Source organism: Syngnathus leptorhynchus, chromosome 3, assembly GCF_054491065.1.
Source record: "Syngnathus leptorhynchus isolate UIUO chromosome 3, UIUO_Slep, whole genome shotgun sequence".
NCBI lineage: Eukaryota > Metazoa > Chordata > Actinopteri > Syngnathiformes > Syngnathidae > Syngnathus > Syngnathus leptorhynchus.
In genome coordinates, this window is record NC_141197.1 from 9,580,163 (window position 1) to 9,603,248 (window position 23,086).

Sequence of the window (23,086 nt, forward strand, 5' to 3'; positions counted from 1 at the left end):
TATAACTGAGTCACAAGATTCGGGATTTCCACTCTGTGATGTCAGAATAAAACCGAATTTTAAATGTCTGATATCATTTTAATCTTTGAGTTGCAATGTACGTATATGTATCTTTTTTTTCAATAAACAACATAGACAGTGTTGGGCTCTATTCTCCGGATGTTTGAGATGTTTTTGACATTTGATCAGTGTGCACATGCCTCATCTATTTCTGTCCCAAATTCAACGTGTGTTGCTGTTCCGTTCAGAGTTGGCTTGTCATTCACGCAATGTTTGCGCAAAAGCTGATTCATTGCGGTAAATATCCCTCCACTTTTTTCATTCATTGCTGCATGTAAATTGTCTTACTGTGGGTTTTTCTTCAGATCAGTATTTAGTGCTTATATCACTTTGTTATGTGTTATTATGTCCTCCCACAGTCATTACACATGGATCTGCATGAAATTAGGGGAGCGAGACTGGATGTGATTGCAGAAGAAGCTGAAGTCCAAGAGTTGGACAAAGACATGGCCAGTCCTCTGATGAAGTCCACTGAACAAGATAATGTGTTTACCATTGAGGTAGGAAGCTGAACTTTTCTGCTACCTATTCAGCTTCATGAGAGGGGGCAAATATGAGCATGCATGGAGCTGCTGGAAACCCAAAATTTCAAATGAATGCTCAGATGGCTTTGCATACCCGACAAGGTCAATGCCACAAATTGAAAATAAAGCTTTCTAAGATCCAAGACGGGTTTGTAGAATTGTTATGTCATTTTCTTCCCCTCGAGCTATTGTCGGTAATACTTTTAAATGGTCATATCCTTGAATGGAGGAGCCATTTTAAGTTTATTCAAACCTTTGTAGAGTGAAATTGACAGCACCAGGAATCAATTGCAAGAGAAGGTGGCTGAGATGGAGAACTTTGCAGGACACCTGGAAGAAATCTTTCTTACAGTTGAGGTAAAATGTTTCCCTAAGATATATATATTTTTTAATTTTCCTTTGCTACCTCGGTGCCATCAAGAAATGATCTTTAAAAACAAATGGCAGGAGAATTTTGGCCGGCGTGAGCAACACTTGGAGCATCACTACACCGACGTTCTTCAGACAATATCACAGCGTTATGATGAGCGCGCTGCTAGATTGGAAGATGAGAAGAAAACCAAGTTGGAGGTTCTATACGCCCAGTTGCTGGCCTGCGGGCATGCACTGGACGCTTCCAAAGAACTCATAGAGGAAGCCAAGGAGGTTTACCGTAGCCAGGACAACAGGCTTTTTCTCAAGGTATCGTTCTATCTGTCTCGCCATCCCTCCATCTAGCCACTAATCTTCATGTATTAAATCATCTCCATTTGTTTCTTGACAGGAAGTTGTGCCCACCATTAAACGGTAAGCAAAACGTCATCCAGTACAAATACGTATTTGATATTAGTTTTGCTCACTTCATCAGAATTGAGGAGTTTGCCAAAGAAGAGATGGACCTCACGCTGGCAACAAGTCTTGATTTTGAAACCCCGCTCGCTGACCTGTCGGATGTCAAAAGCATGATGGACTCCATCAACATCATTCCAGGTTCCACTTCCATCCTTGTCTTGCAGTTTAATGATAAGGGTTAATGGTGTTCCAATCAGAGTTTCATGCTGCCGATTCCGATCATCCCAGAGGCCGATATTGATCACATGGACATGTAATTGTGTCTGTGTCAAATGTGTCAAAATGTATTTTTTTTTTTTTTTTTAATTAATTGATTAATCTAATTTAAACAAAATATATCCAAATATATCCTTTATTATGCAAAAATAGAGTATTTCAAATTGACATAAGCCGATCACTTTACTGGATATAACTTGACATGATTGGCTTCCAAGTAAAGACGGCGGGATGTCCACAGCTCCATCTGCTCCAGTTATCAACCCCCAAATGGCCAACTCAGCCACGCAGACATCTCTGCGTGTGTGCTGGAGTCTTTTCTCTGACGACACAGTGGAGTTCTATGAGCTGTACTACAGACCCGTGCTGCAGGCTGCGCCTCTGGACAGCACCACTGCCTCACAAGGTACGGCAAACACCCCAACACCATCTGCTCTGTTGAACCAGTTCCAGTTTCTTTCCCCTTTAGTCAGCAAATTAAAAGTGAAAGAGACCCACTGCACTGTGAGAGAGCTTCTGCCTGGCGCACAATACGAGCTCTGGGTGACAGCCACCAACACAACAGGCATCAGCCCGGCCAGTGAGAAGGCTTTATATCTGACAGGTGATGAAGCACAAAATTATTGTACCTATGTGTTCAAGTCATCTGTGTTTCTTTTTGTATTTTTTTACTCCCTAAATCAGATATCTCAATAAATCTCACATGATTGTTCTCCGCAGTTCCATCACCTCCAGTGATCAAACAGAGGCAGTGTTGCAGCTGTCCGGGGGCTGCTCTCATACGCTGGGAGTCGGGAAACCCTGACCCTGTTGACTCCTATACTGTGGAGCTTATTGAACTGAAAGGGCCTGATGGCACTGACAAAGGAGTCACTGAGTAAGAGTGCATGACATTCATTCAAGGGACAAATATAATTTAGGTGAGCTGAGAAGGCCTTGCTTGCCCTGAGGGTCAACCACTGTAGGATGAGTTTTCAGTGCCTTGCAAAAAGGTACATCAATTGTGCTGAGTTGTAAATGAGCATGTAGTCCAAATTGTCAAAGTCAGCTTTATTGTTCAATTTCTTCACGTTAAGACACGCAAAGAGATCGAAATTACGTTTCCCACCGTCCCACGGTGACTAGACACAATACACAACACATACAAGCAAATAGCACAAAGAGAAAAAAACAAATAGACAAGAGCGATGAATAAGTAATAAGCAAATAACCCAAATAAATAAACAATAAATAGATAAATAAAATTGTCATTAGAACACAAAGTTGGTCGACTGAAAACACAAACTAGCAGTAGATACCTCTGGTTATTTTTCTTTGCTTTTTTGCTTCTATGCTTCCATAAACAAGAAAGATTTGTGAAGTCCCGTGGTTATTGGGCTTCTGAATCAAAATACACCCTGTCCCAGAAAAATCTATTCTTAGCTCTTATCCTCAGCAGTTGGGGCTCATTTTCATTTTGAATTAATTACTCCATAGAAGTTGATGCATTTTTGTTGAAGGAATGTTTTGTTGAATGAATGCAAAGAAATGCTGGTTTGCTGTGAAAATGTCAGACTTATTATATGTTCTAATTCCCAGGTCTGTAGTAGCAGTGCCTACATGTCAATGTCTGCTTCAGCTTCCAGCTGGTCACCATTACCTCATCTCGGTGAGAGCAGTCAATATTGGTGGGCCCAGTCTAAGGAGTGAAGAAATAAGCATTTCCACCACTGGTGAGAATAACACAGTCACTTTCTCATTTGTTTTCTGTTGAGGCTACCACCACACTAAACATCATCTATAAACATGTTGTTCTTCTGCTGACAGGCACATTTTTCTATCTCCTTGAGGAGACGGCTCATCCATGCCTCTCCATCTCTGAGGATGGTTTCACAATTTTTTATGGAGATGAAGAGCTGCCAATCAGCGCTATGGCTTTAGATGATAACAATTTCACCAGGTAAAGCAGAGAATACAATTAGTACTGTAAAAATGCACGAAGGGACAATACATTGAAATAGAATTGTTAAAATTGAGATGTTGAGACAAATTGGATCAGTCAAGAAATGTAGGAGATATGAGATGTCAAATCCTGTGCATTGATTTACAGCTGTCATTAAAAATATGAAAACAATTGAAATGAGTAAATTTAAAGCATTTAGTATTTACATAGAGCGCAAACAGGTGGAATAATGATATAAATGTATTCTAAAAAAATGTTGATGCACACGTGAATGGTCTCCAGCATAAACCGACGATTTCTCTTGGACCTCCTTTTCATTACAAATTCTGTTTATCAGGTGTGTAGCAGTCCTTGGGGACCTGATTCCAGTGCGAGCAAGGCATTACTGGGAAGTGGAGGTGGACAACAGGACGGAGTACAGGATTGGAATTGCATATGAGGACACGGAGAGAAATTCCTACCTGGGAGGCAACACCACCTCCTGGTGTATGAGACACATCCTCAGTACTTCGAGGTACCATCTTATGTCATGTTATAGAGAGATAGCTACTTTTTTTTATTTTTATTACACTCCATGTCCAAATTTCTTCAGATTGATCAATATTTGAGTGTAAATGTGGTTCCAAAGCTTTGCAGATATTTTGTTCCTTGTTCCTCCACCTATCATCTGAGCAGTACTATCTTTGTAAAAGTCAAAATTTTTGATAATTCTTGACTGTGATCTGAGATGTTGCAAGTCAGTAAATGAAGTACAGTATTTGATAGTTCTACCAGAAATGTATTGCTGTTAACACTATCAAACTATGGCGACATTTCAGTGACTGTAAACAACCTTTGTTACTTTTCCAGGCACAAGTATGAGTTTCTGCACAATGGCCAGAGCCCTGACCTGAGGATCACAGTGAACCCAGTCCGAATAGGCTTAGCTTTGGACTATGAGCGGCAAACTCTTTCCTTTTTTAATGTCCATCTGGAACAACACCTGCATACCTTCCAGTGTCAATTTCAGCGTTATGTCCAGCCTTGCTTTGGCCTGGACAGCCCAGGAGCTCTGACCATCCACAATGGCATTGAGGCTTCGAAATATGCATTCATAGGACATCCTTAGTCTCATTTAAAGAAAGGAACCAGATGAAATGGGTGTCCATTTGAGGTGTTTTTAATATTGTATTCCATGGGAACAGACATCCATTTTCTGAGCGAAGAAAACGTCATTATGCCAACTCCAATTGATCTGTTTTCAGTTCAGAGCAAATAAATGGGGCTGATTTGCAGTCAACAAAACTAAAAATGTCATGTTGAGAAAAAACTCTGGTCATTTTAACACCTACAATTGATGTAAATTTTTTTTGTTGGTTTAAAAAAAGAAAAATCCACCCCAAAACACTCTGTTAAACATTGGTAGCAGGGGACGCAATTTGCTGTACTGGTACTCAGGTTTTAATGTATTAAATTCATGACCATTACTTCATCAAGTGACCTTATATTGACGAAGTGTGATAATATTGAATAAAATAAATAAATGCACTGAGTGTAGTCGGAGGATAGCTTCAATATTTCTCTGCTATTTGGAAATTCACAAAAGCACTTTCACCAAAATGATTAATTGCCTACAGATGACACAAGATGGCAGCTTCGGCCTGAGCACAAAAATAGTGTATAAATTTGATCCCTTCAGCAAATAGCAGAGAAAAGATTTCTCAGAAAATCTGCAAATAGACTTGCAAGTAGTGAATCGCAATTGTGCCAGATAAAACTGTCCATTTCTTTGCTTAACATCCGACAAGTCTCCCTTTCAAATTGAAAGTGAAGAAACAACACATCTCAAACCAGTGTGTCATATTGTGAGAGTGGATTTTTCTTTTTGGGGGGGATTCAAGTGCATCTCTGAAGCGTCATGAGTTGCTAGTCTTACTGCTGCGCGTCCTCTCTTCTTCCTCGTCAGAAGAGTCTCCGCCGTAGGGCACCAGCCCTGATGCATCCATCACCGATTTGGGCTTCTTCTCACACACATTTTCAACAAGACCTGCTGGGACACAGCATTAGAGACAAACAGACGGGAGGAGGTACAGGGGGGAAGGCGAGAACCACAAAGTAAACCCAGTGAAGAGCCCCATGTTAGCAGTGGTTTACAGGTGGTGTGATTCCCCCCGTCAACCAGGTCAAGACATTGATGGCAGGCAGGTCCGTGGACATGTGGAGAGAGAGAGAGAAAGAGAACAAGGGAAAGACAAAAAGACATATAGAAGAAAAAAATGTTAGTGGCTTCTAGCAGTTGAGGAACGTCTCACAGGTGTTCACTCCTTCTCCGTTCCTCCACAGGGGGTGGAGATGACACTCCAATGAACAGACAACATCTCAACAGACCAATTCATCAAGACGTTGCACCTTCTTCAGGATGGCAAAAGCGCTGGTAAACAAAGGAGTGTCAAAGTCTAGCCTGTTAGCATCTTGGCGACTGACACTCCCAAACACAGTGGGAGAGATGATAGTAAAAATTACTGTTCAAACGAATAAGCGTAATTTCTCAACTATGCTGCTACCTTGGTCAAATGACATTTCTGAAAATTAATGGTGCCACGGATGAAAGCTAGGTAAGGCTTTTTGTCACCTGAAAGTATGAGCAACGTCAGAATGAAAAGGTCCATAGAGGGGTAAAGCTTCATTTCTCAGAACAGGAGCAACGAAACGGGTACGTACCCGAAGATGCGGCGCTGTAGGGTGGACTGCCTGGATCTTGGGTCAACATGTCACTTGTTCGTTTCAATGGGCCAGAGGTGAGGACAGCGGAGAGAGGCAGCGGCGGCGGGGGCATGAGGATCCTAAACGTTTGGATCCATAGTATTCATTAAAAAAAAAACAACAACAACAACAATGAGGTCATTGGTGAAAAATCCCATGAAGAACTCAAAAAGGACAAACCTCTCTATTGTTTTGTCTTGGACAACGGGGGAAGGAAATGTGGCCTCTTGAAGGACAGGAGTCTCCTGAGAGTGGCTGACAGGCTGAACAAAAGCCTAAAATGTATAACAAGGTCTTTATTTTGTCCACAGAAACATACAGTCTTTACAAACTTCCCTTGTAGTTAGTATTTTACAAAAAAGCGGCCCTCGAGTCTTTAAGACTCCTCAAGGCTTTTGTAGGTGAGGTTGAAATGATGCGTAAACTATCTATCACATTCGGAGTGCGTGCAGGTATGACTGACTCTTTGTCGAACCTGTTCTTCCTCAGGACCGTCATGGTGATTTGAATTTCCTGCATCCGTCTGAGGGCGTAAAGATTCCACAGTGTCCACTGTGTTACTGCTACCAACACCCTTTAACACAACACAACCCGTACATTTAGACATGCCTTTTACAAAGCATTTGACAAATATAATTTACATTTTTTTCTAGAGTAAAAATAGTATTCATCTTGAAATCTTTGAAAGGTCTCTGTCAGTCCTTACCGCATATTGCTATAGAAAGAGTTTTTTTGTACATTTGTGACGGAATGATGTCATTAAAGGAACTGAATTTGGACAATAATCCCCGCTGAAGGCCGAGGAGTCTGAAACTCACTGCCCGCCTCTGGTATTTAAAATACCAAGATTAAACCCACACTCCAAAAACACAGAGCCAACAACCAACCGCAACAGTTTGAATCGCCGGGATTACCTCCACAAGATACGGATTTGGATTCCGTGGACACACCGGATACTGAACCATTGCCTGAGAAGATGGAGGGGTTGTCGACATGTTAGAATGACTTGGGGGACCATTTGCATTACTCCAGTAACCACTGGCTCCCGGGTACGCTGAATAGCCTCCAGCATACCCATTGGCTGGGTAGTTATACCAGGAAGACTGGCTAGAGTAATTGCTATTAGGTGGAAATCCATGAGCTGCGTATGCTGAAAGGAAAGTATAAAATGCGGCGTTAACAGCGTCAGGTCACATACATCTATCTGTAACAGGCCCAATCACTAAAAGACAGGATGTGGGAAGTGTCAGTGTCTTATTGGCATCTTTCTATCAAAAAACGTGAAAGGAAACTCACGTTGAGTTGTGCTGGTGGCCGCGTACGACGACTTCGAGCGAACGTGCTCGGCTCTCACCTGTAGGTGGAGGTTAAAAACAAGGCTGGGTGAATAATAAAAACTGTAACAACAGCAAAGTTGAATGGATTGACAGCTGAAATGCATTGTAGGTAGGTGCAGTGCACTCAGGACCTATCTCTGGAGATCTGGGGGTTCACCCTACCGCTGCTATTCTTGGAGGTGAGTATCGGTGATAACTATATGCTTTGATAGTTTCACCTTCTTTGACCTCCATGCAAGTGTCATTCAGGTTCAGACGAGCAATCAACTTACAGTTTCTAACAGACTCTCGGCGAGCCGCTTGGCTGCCTCCAAACCAGCTGCGTTTGGGTGGCTGTAACATAAACGCCATAACTTTAAGGTTAAAAGGAACAACGTCTCCAACAAGTTGGTTTATAGGGCATGCAAAAGTTGCCCATCCTGAGAGAGCAAAATGTATAGTACCTGATGTAGACATAAAGCGGTTCAAAAGACTCCCGTTTGGATGCCTGTTCAATGTAGCCGGAACCTTTGCCCCTGAGGAAAACTCGAGCCCCCGTTTCTGTCTGGATGTGACCCAAGTATGTTCCCCGGGGTCCTTCGACCTTTTCATTTACGTTGAATGATGGCAGAGACTTTTCCAGGCCCACAAAGATCTTTGTGTGAACAAAATTCTATGAAGACAAAAATGTACTTTTAAACACACACAATTTTGCCTGATAAAAAAACAAAACACGCTGTCAGCAGATGCAGTAACCCATGGCTTCTGCTCTTTACACCAAGGATCTTCTCTCTGCTATTTAATTTGGGAGGTGGGTATCAGTGATGGCAACATGTTCTTCACTTGCCTCACTTTCTTTACCTCCAAACTATACAACAAAAGGCTTCGATCGATTTTGCCTACCCCCGGATGCGGAGCTGCTGGCCGATGCCCATGACTCTGCGTCGAGTTGCTGTTTGGTGTTTGGATGATGGGCCGAGGGGGCTGAGGATACAAGGTGAGCGGGGGAATTATGGGCATTGGTTGTCCTCCGGAAGCAGCGGAGACCCTCAACATATCCTCAGCGATGATCTCTTTTATTCTCGCAACAGCTTCTACATTAGCAGAAAGGTTATGGTACACACATCAGTTGCAACAAACTTTTCAGACTTTATTCTTAAAATTGAATGAACGAAGGGTCAGTGGCACTTACTGTTGACCTGCTCCTGTGTCTTTGCCTGGACATGCAAATACAAAGGTCTTTGTCTACAAGGAGACAAATCAGACAGGTCATGGACAACAAGGAAGTTCTGCACGCTTAGGATCACTTTATATGAAGGAAGACAAGCATTTTGTGATCGAGTGGCGGGTGTGTGAAAACAGCTCGAATCTACTTCCTGCTTGCGCAATTGCCAGTTAAGAGAAACAACCGTCTGACTGTAAATTGCACGACATCTAGAGAACAAAATAATTGTGCGTGTGTCATTACTACGTCACATGTAGCAACCACCAGTTACGGTTTAACCGAGAAGAATATTTCCAGACCTACCCTAATAAATTAAACATACCATACAATTTGAGGTTAGTGTTAATGATTCAGCAATGAGGAAGAGCCTGGGGAAAAAAAACAATTTTCCGTGGCAGAGCTCCAAAAAGAAAACGACCGGCACCTTAAGATGTATGACTTGTCTCACTTTTGCAAAACACATCCGTATGATAGCATAACTCTTTGAACAGTATGCGTCTCGATGCATCTGGCCTAAATGTAACACAGCATATGATTACAGTTTTCAAATGTAGGATTCCTAAAAAGATTGTATATCTAAATACATACCCTCCTGCTTTTTCCCTTTCAACATCAGACATGAAATGCCCTCTGGTAGATACAACTGCCCCGCTACACAATCGAATCTGAGACAGAAAAATAGAGTATTGCAAGTTACAATCTCCTGCATGCATTTTGAAGTCTAATGCTTCCAATGTTGAACTTCCACAACCACATCTCACATACCTCATCATGGGTTTTGCCTTTAGTGAGAAGGTCTCTGCAATTTAATGGCACGTCATTTATGTCAACTTCTGTGACAACCAGCTCTTCTGTGGGGGGTGGCACGGGCGCACTCACGGGGGTCTGGATGACGTTTCAAAATAAATCAACACATTCATAACGGTATGGAACCAAGTTTTATTGAAATAAGATATTCCTTTATTTGTCCCACCCTGGAAAATTTGAGATGGACAAGTACTAACCTTTGTCAACAATGGTGGGGGAGTCAAAAGTTTTCCTTTAGCCATTAACATGGCATTGATTTTAGCAGCCATGGCGGCAGCCATTTCGACTCCCCCCTGGGGTTCTGACTTTTCTGCTCCTGATGATACACTTTCTTTTGGCTTTGTCAGGGGAAGTGAACCGCTTGAACTAGATGTGCCAACAACCCCCGAAACACAATGGGCTATATTGCCACTGTCTCTCGGCGTAGATTGGGCTGGTTGATCCCATCGGCTGGTTAGACACCTGAAACAAGAACTGAAGCATTAGTGTATATAAAAAAAAAAAAAAAAAAATCGGCTTGGATCCAGTTTCACCATTACAAATCTATAGTGCATCAAAATCAACAGTGTTGTTTGCCACATAGCAACGACAATTTATAGAGCCAATTCAAAGTATGCATGTGAAAACAGTAGATGTAATCTGGGTTAGGAAAAAAAGTAAATACATGTCCATGCCTGCTCATTTTTAATTTGTTGGTGTACTTTGCGCCAATTTTGAGTCTCGAAGCTACCTAATCAAGTGACCGCCACCTAAAGCTCAAACGTACTAAAACCAGCTTGAAAACAAATAATCTAAATTTTATGAGTCACGCTTTAAAACTTAATAAAATGAGTTGAACTTTAGGCGAGAGCACAATATGGCTGCATCACGCAGTCTGAGATTTCCTCAAACGCTAACATTTAGAGGCCACGAGCACAAGTTAGCTCGCCCGCAGGTCTAAACCATGAAAACGTACTGACTCGGTTGATGTAAATGTTTTCATTGGGAGAATAAAAGATACTTACGGTGTTTGCCCGGCCATTCCTGAAGACATAGCACCACTACGTGAACCAGCATGAGAATTAAAAGAGTTTGTAACAAACGCTAGACGACGACAGCGAGCATCTACAAGCAACGCGCTCGGTTGCCGGCGACTTCCTGTGACGTACTTCCTGTAACGGCTTCGGTGTCGCGCATATGAGCTAGCGGAAACGTGAGAGGTCGAGACTCACTGTTACCTCAACGGATAATAAACATTACCTGTGTTTGGAATCACCCCGACCCACTGCTTACTGTGCTTAATATAGTGAACTCGCCATGTTCAAATGTAGACCGAATGTAGATTATTTCCCATTTTGTATCACAACATTTATCCTGAAAAGTTGTAAACAAGCAATGCAATAATACAGTATCAGAGATCAGGACAGAATCCTGCCAACGAATGTCACAAGATGGCGGCAAAGCATATCGTATATCATATTATATACATACATACATATGCATTTCAATGCCATATAACTATCCATAGATACATCCCCCGACCCGACCCCAGATAAGCGGTCAAAGATGGATGGATATATCTGTCTTTCTATATCTCTATCTGTATCTCTATCTATCTGTATCTCACTCTATCAACCATTTTCCTTACAGGCGCTCACACTAAACCACTTCAATTAAATTGCCCTGCAGACTACAAAAGTCTCTCCCAGGTAACCACAATATTTACTGAGTATTATGTCAGTCACTTCACAATGTGACCGGAGTTAATTGAATTTCAAGGCTACATATATTGAAACAAGCTACTCGGAAGAATGCACACAAATCTTTCCCCATCAATATGAAATATCTCCGCTCCCGTCTACCAGAGGTCATAAACATTCATGACTGCTGTTTCTTAATTTAGCTCTGGTGCAGTTAGTTTACAAGTTGCAGTTGTGCAGTGGGCCATTTTTTCTTCACTGGGGATCTGTGATCAGTATTCAGTATTTAAAGTCTGAATCATGAGTGAAACATTTGTCCCACGTGAAAAGTTGAGGTTTGCCTCCTGACAGAAAGTTTGTTGTAACAGAAATGACCTAGGGCAAACGATAACGGGAAAAGCAGTAACGTGATTGGAAAGAGGCACCAACCGTTGAATAATTTCTTTTTATTTTTTTCATTGAATAGTTTCTATTTTTTTTTTTTTTTTTTCCGTGCCCTCAGACCAAGATGTGAATCAGAAGGAAGAAACAAGACTCTTCATTGAGTGTACAGTTGTGTCATCAGAGAGAAACTAACATACAAAGTAACTGCATTCATTCGACAAACCGTTGTCTATGGCAATTATATACTGTTTAACAAGGAAGTATTCTTCATCAGCAACAATCTTTCGGACGTATATTATTCGTAACTAATCTGGATCTACCTTTGATGACCAATCAGCTTCCTGTCCTGGGTCTGTGCAGAAGGATGTTGAAGGTGAAGTGGCCAAAACAGAATGACGTTGGATTGAAATCAATGTGAGGCCGCTTCAAAACAGTGATAGACAGTTCTATGATGCACATCCTCTGTCATCAACCATCTCTTTTTCTATATACATGCTCTGTGTGACCACCGCATTCACAGGTACTCAGATCGCTATAATGGCTGATCTCATTTGCTGCAAATCCAGTGTAAAAGTCTATAAAAATATTGAGATTTATTTGAACATAACCTGACTATGTTATAATAAAAACTCCAGATGTCTCTTGCAGTTGCACAGTGGGATGTACTGTATAAATATTGTATAAAATAAGGCAGTCTTTTCAGTAGGATAAACCGGATACAAAAAATTCTGTGAGGAGAAAAAAAAATTTCAAGTCCTAAATGGTTTTCACATATTTCTGCAGTTGTCAAATGTCAAGCGGTTTACAGCATGAAACCAAAGAGTGATGGATTGTTGCAACAATGACAACGCATCATGTGCACGACACCTCCCGATGACCAACGATAACAGCTTATTCTCCAATGCAACAACCCAACTCCCCGACACCGAGACAAACATTTCTAATATGGTTTACAGTGCAATACAAAAGTCTTGAACTGGTACTGTACTTTTGATAAGAAAATAAAACGTTTAATATGGTAATGCTTCATATGAGTAATAGTGAAAGTTACAGTATATCTGAATTCATTAGCTTTGGCTTTTTCTCTCTTTATTAATTTTCTTATTTACCAACGACTTCAATTGGGATATTTCATATTGAAAATATGGTACGTCTAAATATGCGAACATACCAAATATAATGTAATTGTTCAGCTATGATCGCAATGTTAGGGTTCTTGTCCCCTCCCGCATGCCAGTTACTATATGCCACTTTGATGTGTTTCTGTCGGGCACATGGAGATACATGGGCAGTCATTTGAGGAGGGGGGGGGGGGGGGGGGGTGAAGAGGAAATGTTATTTCATATTCCAGCCTCCAGGAGCAGAAGGAGCAGTCCTGCCTTGCCGAGTGAACAAGGACGGAGGATGAAGTCGATCGCGCGACCTGACTTGTATTGAACATCTTCATTTATTCGCACCACGTTTCCATTCTCTCCTCCAGTGTTGCTGGCTCCTTCAGTAAACAAGCAGTTTCTCCTCCAACAGCAAGGTCAGTTTCACAGGCAGGCAGGCAGGCAAGCAGGACAGCTCATATGGGACACACGGGACTGAAGTTTATCCATGAGGCCTGGTCGGACTCTTTCTCAAGTCATGACCAGCTTACACTGCAAATGCCTGAGAGGCATGAGAAGTTCCAAAAGGGGCTGTCGTGTGTCCACGTCTGTTTTTTGTTTGTTTGTTTGTTTTTTTCTCCACAGTTCTCCTTGGAACAAGCTTGTAAGAGCCGCAATATCAACACTGCAGCTGCCTGTCAGTACGTCACTGTGGAGGACTGTGTTTCCTGTACGCACGCACACAACACGAGCAGGGGGGAGCACCTACTCCGGAGGCGGTCGCAGGCTGTGCAGCTTTCGTTCATCCAGGCCTTTCCAGTACTTGAAGTTGTTGTCCAAGTGCTGCATAAGATTGGGGAAGTCGGCGAAAGCTGGAGACAATTCAGACAAAGCATTCATGGTTATTCATCAGATTTGCAGCTTTCCTTCCTAATTCATCACAGCCTTACCATCCCAAGCATCAAACATATCCGTGATGAAGTAGTCTATAAATGAAATCTGCGACTTTGGGATGCTACATGTGTTTCTGTCAAAGACAGGCATGACCACTGGAAGGCCTTGCCGCTTCTCCTCGTCCGTCTGTAACAAAGACAACAGTCATCTACATCACCACCGCCACCATAGTGTTCTCACTCATCACACTTTCTTGGCATCATCTTGTTTTTTTGCGAAAAAAAAGGCCAATTTCAGACTCATGTTATGGCTACTGTAATTTTATGGCCAATTACTTACACAACTCTAAAGCGAATTAATTCCAAGAAGTGTTATTAAATTAACTTCACTTCTACTTTTTTTTTTTTTTCCATCGATGTTTTTCTCAGGAATGTATTCCACTTTAAAACAACTACTACTTTGTTCAAGTGAACTCAGAAGTCATCAAAAAAGTGATTCAATTTGACCTGATTCGAAGAAACTCTGCGTGGATTCATTAGACTTGAGTTAGCTCTCACAACCCCGATAGTATAAAATGAGTTTCTTTTCAAAGATGCAAAAAAGATTCAAGCGTGGGCGCTTCCAAGCCTTTGCTTCGCCCCACTCCTTTTGAGCAGCTCAAATAAAATCTTTAAAATAGTATCTTTGAATCTTAAAGTTGCCACTGTTTTGTATCACTTCATTGTATCACAGCTTGAGCCTCAACAAATTCAGACATACAGTATAATGGGTTGACAGCTGCACTTAACAGTTTCAAAATGTTGTACAAGTAAAGCTTTCATATCACCTGTGCAAAATATTCCTCTGAAATGCGTCCGGCCCATTCGATACATAGCTCCAGAGGCCTGCATGGATTGGAGATGTCTGCACACTTGATCAGCATTCGCTTGACAAGGATGCGATTCTCAGGGGATGTCAGAATACTTTTCACAGACTCCTCGTCATTATTTCCCTAAAAACAGTCAGATTATGCACATTCGATAACTCCATGGCAACATACACATCCTTATTGGTTTCAACATTCGCTCAGGCTTTGTTTTCAACATTTGCTAAGGCTTTTTGCCCTTCAATTCAAAGTGTTCACACATCCGTCGATGTCATCCATCTGTCCATCCAAATCCATCCAAATCCATCCGTCCGTCCGTCCATCCATCCATCCATCCATCCACCCAAACTTATGGAGGAGAGCATAAGGCCTTTATCATTTTAACCATATCATTCCTGCCTTAAAAAGACGACAAGCTTTAAAAGTCTCCACAGGGCATTCCACACTAAGACGAGAAAGATGATACCAACTTGTAAAATTCTCTCCTTGCACAGCCATATGTGTCCATGGCAACACCAGATTACAAGTCAGATGAGCCTCTTTTCCTTAAACTGCATTATTTTGACTACACACGTGAGTTCATCTCACCCCATTCTCCTCCAGAGCAGCCAGTGGCTTGTTGATGCTGTTGACAAATTTGTTGACATGTTCAAAGTGTTTGGTCATCTCGGTGGCGAGCACCATGTCGATGATTGCCTGTCGTAGTGTTCGATACTCATTCCTGGAGATAGGGAAAGACGAACATTACAGATTGGTAAATAACAGGGAACGTGAGCAATCCAATCTGACTGCAGTGACAGTGGATATGAATGAATGCTTTGTTCACACCCCCCTCGGCCCTCTCGCTGGCGAGTTGTGCATGTGAGCTATTCGGCTTTGACTTGAATCACATGAAACCTTGATTATGCTAAACACACAACACTTTAAATAACCGGATGGATGGTGGTACTGCATCAGAATTTGGGTTTTGAGCAGAAGCGGCATGTAGACTTCAATCGCCAGCACCATTAGTTTAAATTTCATTTACACCCTAGATAGTTGTCAAACAGATTAATTGAAAGGTGAAGCCCTAAATTTCAAATTTCATTTGAATTGAAAACAAATTACAATTCAAAGCACTTGTTTTGTATACCAATTCTGTATTTGTTGCAATGAACCAGGTTTTGTAACTTTAAGTCAAATGGATGCCCGTCCCTTTATTATAAGGCAATATCATTTATCATAGGGTAAAAAGCGAAACATTTAATAATAATAGGTTAATTTTACTGGTAAAAAAAAAAAAAGGCAATCTGAGATTCAAATAAACCTTTGCAGATAATTTTCTTTTGTACTGATTAAATTTTTTTTAAAAAAAACTGCCACGTGTCAATGTTAAAAATGTTGATTATTTGAACACAAATGGCTCATCATCACATGTAGACAGACAAAATAACAATATTCAAATACATATATTCTTCATTCTCTGCGAACAAGACTAATGTCACTGCATGTTACAAAGTTTCATCCAGCAAAATTAGCAATGAACAAAGTGTCAAATTAATATGCAATATGAGTGTTATTTCTCTTTCCAAATGTTAATTCTATTTTTTGCAATCACTAATGTTGTGTAGAGTGTTCTGGTGTACCTTTCTATATTCTTAAATATGTTGCACTTATCATCTCGGGTTGTGATCTGGAAGGCGAGAGCTGCGTGGTGGCTCTCCAGCACAGCAGTGTCGTTGTACAAGATTGCCAACTCGCTTCCTGCGTTGCACAGAAAGCTGTTGGTGCGGCCCGGGTGGTCCACGTCGTGTACGGTGGCAGCAATCAGGGCAGCCACCTCATCAATGGGGTCTAAGCTTTGCTGTTGCAGCAAGCCACATGAAACACAGATGAAATATGAACACAGGATGTTACATTTGAGGAAATCCACCCTGCTGCATGAACATACGAGTGTAATGTAAACATACCACTTCCCACTGCTATCAGTTCTGATGTGCATTTAGTGGCCCACAAGCTGAATTATTAATTCATCAAATAGCTGGAGGGGAATTATTGTAGGCCAGGCCTAACTCCAAAACCATCACTTTTCGGGAGACCCCCCCCAAAAACCATCAACTTTGCGTTCCCAAAGAGAGCAAGCCATCTTCAGCACTTTAAAGTGACCATTCATTTGTAAAAATAACACCCGCACGCCTGGCTGATCAATAGTATAGATTTGAACAAAAAGTGTAACCAATTGTACCAACAGGCACTTTTTTTGGGGGGGGGGGGGTCTATACACAGCTTCACTTATACATACAACACACACATAAATACATCCATCATTTTAGATACACGCTCTTGTACTGGATATGGATGAATCGTGCAGGTGTTGTGACTGGCAATGCGGTATTATCGGTATTGGTCTCTGGTTTGTGAATTTACCTTGACTCTCTCCTTGCACAGAAAATACGCGGTGGCATGCAGGACATCGGCCGCATGGGAAGAGTTGTGGTAGGAGTTACTGGAGTGGTAGTTGGCTTCAATCACTTGCAGCCAGGAGCGCAAAGTGGCCTCAGGGCAGTTGAGGTACTCACAAACCCCAAAGCGGGAGAATATTTTTAAACCCAAGAAGGTCAAAGGCCTGCAAGGGGGAAAATCCAGTATTTGATGTTTTCTCGATCAAACACAGTTAGAAAGAAAAACAATTGCCTCACCGTTTCATGGTTGCAGCTTCTAAGTTGAAAATGTCAAAGTCCCAAGAGTCCTCAGTCTCCATGGTCTGAGCTATACGAGGGGGGATGTCATTTGGAGAAAGAGGAGTGGCCAGGTGACTGGGGATGTGATGGGGCTCTAAATGACAGGGAAGATACAAAAAAACTATGTGGTCTGCACAAAAAACATTCAAATAATGACCTCACCGATATATCACAATTGACTATTTAAAAACAAACAGTGTCCCTCACGTTTTGTGGAAAAGATGTATTCGTTTCCCGACAATCTGCGCAAGCCATCCTGCAAACAAAAACGGAGAATGAATGAGCCATCGTGTACTCTATTCATACCAGGACTTGAGGGAAATTAAAACCTTTAAAATTTACTGACCCACAGGAAAAGATGTCGTACATAAGATGCACAAATTATACAATGAATATCACCTCTTTGATAACAAGCTCTTTAAACAGAAATGAGAAGTTATTCTAAAGTTTTGTAATAGTACAAGTAAAGAGGAGGGAAGCAAGGCATTGATTTTCCAGATTTTTCTTTCTCAAAAACCTTTCAAATGCCAAAAGTTTTTCAAAAGCCTTTAACAACTAGAGTTGTAGTTTTTTTCTACAAACATGAGTTGTCTTTTTTCTATATTAATCCCTGTAAAGTGAAAACAATTTGAACAACGCGTCTAAAGTTAAATGATTAAAAAATTGCTGAGTCGTAAATAAAAAAAGTGTGAAATCAAGTCATTTTCTCTGCTCTCAAAGGCAGTGGGGGCGTGTCCGCTGAATGGGCCGAAACCACGTCCCACTTAACTGTCAAAGGTCAATCAAATACCGCTGGTAAAAATTGATGCTAGTTCACCAAGCATTTTTTCATGCCTACGTATAACTTCATGTTTCTGATGCCAAAATACATCTGGTTAAAGCCTCTGGCGGAAGAAATATGGCCCATCAATGTTTTCCTACAGTGTGACAAAGTAGCCACACAAGCGCCAAGCCCCTGTCTGCACTTTAGCTGTCTGCGTGTCGCAATGGTGCCAGATAACCGCTGATGTGAACAGAACTGCTGAAGTTCTCATAGAGTGAGTGGGTCAAGGGCAACTCAGGCCAGAGCCCTGGTTTAGCCTCATCCCAAAAATCTGAAAAACTGAAACGCTCGAAACAGCTCGTTATATTTCGCCAATTGAGTACTACAGAATTGACAATCTTTGTTTCTGTTAAATATTTTTCAAACATGTGTAATGTATTTAGAAACAAATCTGGAAAGAGTCTTTAAATGTAAATATTTATTTTTATTGTCTGACTTGAAATAGCATTATGATATCTCAACGACATCTTCAAACTATATCATGGCATAAAAAAAATAAAAAATAAAAAATCCACCTCATATATTTTAGGTTTGTGTTGCCGAACAAAATATTTCCTTGACATGTGAAAAAGGAAAAGGAGACTAGCTCATCTTTGACCTGAGTATTGTCTCATGGTGGCACTGCCTCTGTACACACGAGCTATTTTAAGACTTTCTCGTCAGAAAGATGACAACTCCTCTCAAAACGTTTGCTGGGTCCTGTGAGTTCGGTCTCACTGCACCAAAGCCTACAGATGAAATGACAGTGGGCACAACGTACTCTAATACTCATGAATCTCCATCCATCCATCCATCCATCCATCCATCCATCCATCCATCCATCCATCCATCCATCCATCCATCCATCCATCCATCCATCCATCCATCCATCCATCCTGGAAATAAATAATACAAAACATCCATCCATTCATGATCATGAATGTATATCTGCTTTTATCAGCCCTTTTTTTTTTTTACCAAACAAATATTTTACAGGGAGGCTGAAATGTATGTGTGACCCCCTCTCATCCCCTCATGAATGCACATTATACTTTTCTGAGTAAAGTCATGCTTATTCATCTGATCCAAAGAAGAACAGGATGTTTCCAAGCCTGCACGAGTGAGAGAAAAGAGGTCCATGTGCGGGGACAGAGAGAAAGGCGGGGGTGAGTGGTGTAGAGGGCGGGCTTTTCTCTTCAGCCTCCAGCAGCACAAAGGACAATCTAACACTTCCTGTGGGGTTGTTGCCAAGACTGCCAACTTGGCCTAATTTGAAACTTCACTATCGCTTTTTGGTAACGCCATTGGATGACTCTCTCTCTGCATCTCTCAAGAGTTAGGTGGTTTTCCTACACCAGCTGACATACAGTACAGATGACAAACTTGTCACAACAATTCCCATGAAATCAAATGCGCAAAAAACTTTCAAAAGCTCTCATTTGCATGCCACACTGGAGTTGGGAAAGGCCCGTTGAGAAGAAACACCAAGGGCCTGATTTGCTCGATGTTTGTTTGTACAAAGCTGGGCAAAACATGTAAAATACCGTCAATTAATCCAGAACATACAGTGCAATGTCATTTATCCTAAGACCACTTCTGGTCGTCCATCTTTAAATTCCACATTTTAAATGACCATTACTGAGGTTAGTTACTGTGACAAGGAAGGAGGTGGAGAAAATTGAAAGGCGATGAAGACAAGCAATCTTTTCTGCTTATTTCAACATTTTTGAAACGCCAGTAACTAAAATTACTAGACATTTATTTAGGAAACAACCTGAAACATTTCTAGCTAACTTTCAGCGCACCTTGGAAATTGATGTTGGATGTCCCAAGATTAAAGCGCAATGTATTAATAAAGTGTATTACTCTGCGTGAAAGTTCAGCGTATTTGCAAAATCATCATTATCATGAGGTTTTAAGCTATTGCACCGATTGTCGAGCAGACATATATTTTTGGGCAATGGGCTTTTGGTAATAAATTGAGGTATGTTATATCAATTCTGTAAAAGACTAATTCTTAGTGTGGGAGGAAGCACATTTGTAATTTTGGTCTTGTTAGGTCTACAGGAGCAACGCTTACAGTCATCAGTCCTCCAACCAGGTCATTGGTATGGGGGTCTTCGTCCTTTGTGCCCAGCTGTGGTGAGTAGAGCTCCGTGGTCCTTAGGATCTCAAGTACCCGATCCAAGGCCTCCGCCACGGGCATGGGGCTGCTCTCCTGTGCTGCATTGATGATGTTTATAACCTGGAGGATGAAATGAACTGAAATGCCATTAATCTGTTTCAGTCAAAAAAATTCTGACACATCTTGTGTAAAGAAAGCATTAATTAAAAAAAACAAAAAAACATTGACAAGACGATTTGAAGATAAATTGGTATGGTTGCGCTAAAAGCTACACATACTGAAGCATTTGTGTTGACATGTGCCTTTGAGGGGTGTGGCTTGGTGAGTGACATCAAGAACTCAAGCTAAGGTTACCATGGTGTGAGTTCAGATTCAGCATCTTTTCCATGCTGCTTGTGAGTGTTTTCATTTTATATTTGTGGACTTGACTCTACCTGCTAAAGAAATGAAGAGAAATGCATGGATGACTGTCACCCTTTTTTTTCTCGATGTTACTGACAAAAAAAAAAGCTGGACGTGTGAAATAGCAAAAGTGTTTATCAGGTAATGGATCATCCTGGCCTCATGGATGACTACTATGATAAAGTGGCCTGTGCACCCACACACACACACACACACACACACACACACACACACACACACACACACACACACACACACACACACACACACACACACACACACACACACACACACACACACACACACACACACACACACACACACACACACACACACACACAACAGTAGGCTAATATCTAAGTGTGCTTTATTCTGGAGAGGATTCTGCCTCCACAGTCAAACGATACAGCAGAGAAACTGTAGTATGTCCTATGAGTCCATCCCTGGGGACTTTCTCTCTTCCTTCCATCCATTGGACCACATCCAGAACAGCAACAGCAGGTCAGCATGGTGCGGCATGCTTTCTTGTGCATGAAATGTGGCATTTTATCATCATCATGCTTGTGGCCTCTAGAAAATTGGATCTATTTCTGGTGGCTGTACAGAAAGGACTCGTGGCGGTGTTTTTTTTTTTTTTAATAATCGCAGTGTTGTCATGAGATTTGAAGCACACACTGGAGTAGAATATGAATATGACCGTATCTGAGGCACCACCTTAGTGATGGGAGCCTCTATCGTCATGGAGTGGATCCGGGCCATTGAGGAGTGCCTTCTCTGTGAGCTCCCTGCAAAAAAATAAATAAATGAAATAAATAAATGAAATAAATTAATAAATAAGTCATTATATTTTTAACTTTTATGATTCGCCCCCCCCCCCCTCCACCTTCATTTTTTAATGAGTGTTTTTGTCTGTGCCAAATCAACACTTGATCCAAACAGACAACTGGGGAGGTTTCATAAGTGTGTTCGTTTCCAACCATCACTCTCACCGTCGCTCCCCCGAGACGTTGTGGATCTCACATCCAGAGAGCCTTTCCTCCGATCTTTGTGCTTACTGGATTGGATGTCTAGGGAGGTGACGACAACGTTTTAGATAAACATGCGTAATCCAATGTTATTTGTTTGTTTTTGTGCTTTGGAGGGCAGAGATAGGCGTGATATCATGTGATACATCCAGTGATTGTGAGTAGCATACAACATAAAAGGAAATGATAAGTCATTGTCATTGTGTGGGCCCGGCTCTATTCAATGCAAAAACAAAGTTTTTCTTTCTGACATGGAATCCCTAACAATGCAAGTCACTGTTGTGTTTCCTGCTGACATACAAAATTCGGATGATGTTGTCATGGAAAGAACATCCCGCAATAATTGCTGATAATTGCCCCCCTGCGGGAGAGAGCACTCAAATCTGTACGACTCCACAGACTTTTGAATTGTTTCGTCATTAGACTGTCATAAGACGGCAATTTGAGAAGCAAGCAAAGAGATATCTTCAGTGTCATGCATGCATCAGACAAAGTCAAGAGAATATTACCCGTTTGCGACTCTGCTTGCACTCGTTCACTTGATTTATCCGACTGTATAGACACATGGAAAAGCAAATGGGTGCATCAGGTACTTTTATTCACAAACGACTCAGCAAAACTGCAGTCTCACCTTATTATTATCATTTAAAGGCCTGTTGATCGACACGTAGTGTCTTATTTTTCTGCAAAATGCAAAAGGTTGTTAGTACATAAGATATACAAAGGCGCTCAGAGATCACTGTTGGCGCTGTCACTCACCCTCCCTGTCCAATCACAGGTGTGATCTTCACATTTTGCTGGATGCTGTCTCCATTCTTCTTTTTGGCATAATAAACTCCTTGCCACTCCTAGAAAACATCAACATACAAGCATGCAAACAATCAGAAATAGGAAGTGACTTCAGAGATAGAAAAAAAAAAAAATACAATTGCAGCCCAAATTAGATCGTGGGAATAAATTCTTTCTTCAAGGTGGGCAATGGCTATCAGACGGCGATGACTGTGACACGAGTGAGGTTAAATGTTGGCTCAAGGTATTTCAGAGAGAATCAAGTTACATTTGAAAGGTAGAAGCGGCACTCCTGCAGTCCAGAGGGACTGTTTCATGTCCACCCTGCTCTTTCCTTCCCTTCCCTCTCCACCTACAGACTGCTGTGGCTTGAAAAGAGCCTTCCTGCTGTTAGCATCTCTGACATTGACCTTTGCTCTCTGTGTAGTAAGATTACAGCAAAGGCTTCAGCTGCTGGTCATGGCTACATGAAAGACAGCGACTGTGTGACACAGATGCGTGTATGGAGACATTTCTCAAAATATAACAACAATCACAATACATTTCAGAATTGGTGGACATTTTCTGACCACCTCATGTCATCTGAAATAATGCACAAAATACAGAAACATGCATCTGCTGTGTAAATTATACCAGTTTTGAGAAAA

The 23,086-nt window shown here is 41.5% G+C and overlaps 3 protein-coding genes across 5 annotated transcripts in view; 1 reads left to right on the forward strand and 2 right to left on the reverse strand.

The window, feature by feature from the left end:
• Positions 1 to 19: 19 nt before the first annotated feature.
• On the forward strand, positions 20 to 4,881 carry fsd2 (fibronectin type III and SPRY domain containing 2). Its single transcript, XM_085906756.1, has 14 exons — positions 20 to 97; positions 249 to 297; positions 420 to 560; positions 846 to 941; positions 1,032 to 1,265; positions 1,348 to 1,370; positions 1,432 to 1,553; positions 1,873 to 2,037; positions 2,101 to 2,235; positions 2,352 to 2,508; positions 3,210 to 3,343; positions 3,438 to 3,570; positions 3,911 to 4,087; positions 4,423 to 4,881. The coding sequence occupies exons 3-14, from the start codon at positions 429 to 431 to the stop codon at positions 4,679 to 4,681; spliced, it is 1,767 nt and encodes a 588-aa protein (XP_085762882.1). The 5' UTR covers positions 20 to 97; positions 249 to 297; positions 420 to 428; the 3' UTR covers positions 4,682 to 4,881.
• Positions 4,715 to 10,827, reverse strand: LOC147059162 (KH homology domain-containing protein 4-like). 2 transcript variants are annotated; one of them, XM_085906759.1, is made up of 14 exons: positions 10,668 to 10,827; positions 9,861 to 10,125; positions 9,622 to 9,741; positions 9,445 to 9,521; positions 8,824 to 8,876; positions 8,535 to 8,725; positions 8,096 to 8,304; positions 7,925 to 7,985; positions 7,612 to 7,669; positions 7,230 to 7,465; positions 6,791 to 6,889; positions 6,496 to 6,590; positions 6,274 to 6,395; positions 4,715 to 5,599 (listed from the first exon to the last, which is right to left on the reverse strand). In XM_085906759.1, exons 1-14 carry the CDS (start codon positions 10,694 to 10,696, stop codon positions 5,469 to 5,471), a joined length of 1,746 nt encoding a protein of 581 aa, XP_085762885.1. In that variant the 5' UTR covers positions 10,697 to 10,827; the 3' UTR covers positions 4,715 to 5,468. The 2 variants fall into 2 exon arrangements, with proteins under 2 accessions (XP_085762885.1, XP_085762884.1); XM_085906758.1 differs by having other exon boundaries at positions 4,715 to 5,602.
• A 120-nt stretch (positions 10,828 to 10,947) lies between these two features.
• The window catches only part of pde8a (phosphodiesterase 8A), a 38,194-nt gene continuing 26,055 nt past the window's right edge, over positions 10,948 to 23,086 (reverse strand). For both annotated transcript variants that reach the window (XM_085906754.1, XM_085906753.1), the window contains exons 9-22: positions 22,410 to 22,498; positions 22,282 to 22,333; positions 22,160 to 22,202; positions 21,615 to 21,692; positions 21,340 to 21,410; positions 20,179 to 20,343; positions 17,504 to 17,552; positions 17,255 to 17,390; positions 16,983 to 17,181; positions 16,202 to 16,419; positions 15,165 to 15,297; positions 14,538 to 14,702; positions 13,768 to 13,897; positions 10,948 to 13,689 (exon numbers count right to left, since the gene is read on the reverse strand). In XM_085906754.1, the coding sequence (XP_085762880.1) occupies positions 13,583 to 13,689; positions 13,768 to 13,897; positions 14,538 to 14,702; positions 15,165 to 15,297; positions 16,202 to 16,419; positions 16,983 to 17,181; positions 17,255 to 17,390; positions 17,504 to 17,552; positions 20,179 to 20,343; positions 21,340 to 21,410; positions 21,615 to 21,692; positions 22,160 to 22,202; positions 22,282 to 22,333; positions 22,410 to 22,498 (1,635 nt within the window). In that variant the 3' untranslated portion in view covers positions 10,948 to 13,582. The remainder of the gene's footprint in view (positions 13,690 to 13,767; positions 13,898 to 14,537; positions 14,703 to 15,164; positions 15,298 to 16,201; positions 16,420 to 16,982; positions 17,182 to 17,254; positions 17,391 to 17,503; positions 17,553 to 20,178; positions 20,344 to 21,339; positions 21,411 to 21,614; positions 21,693 to 22,159; positions 22,203 to 22,281; positions 22,334 to 22,409; positions 22,499 to 23,086) is intronic.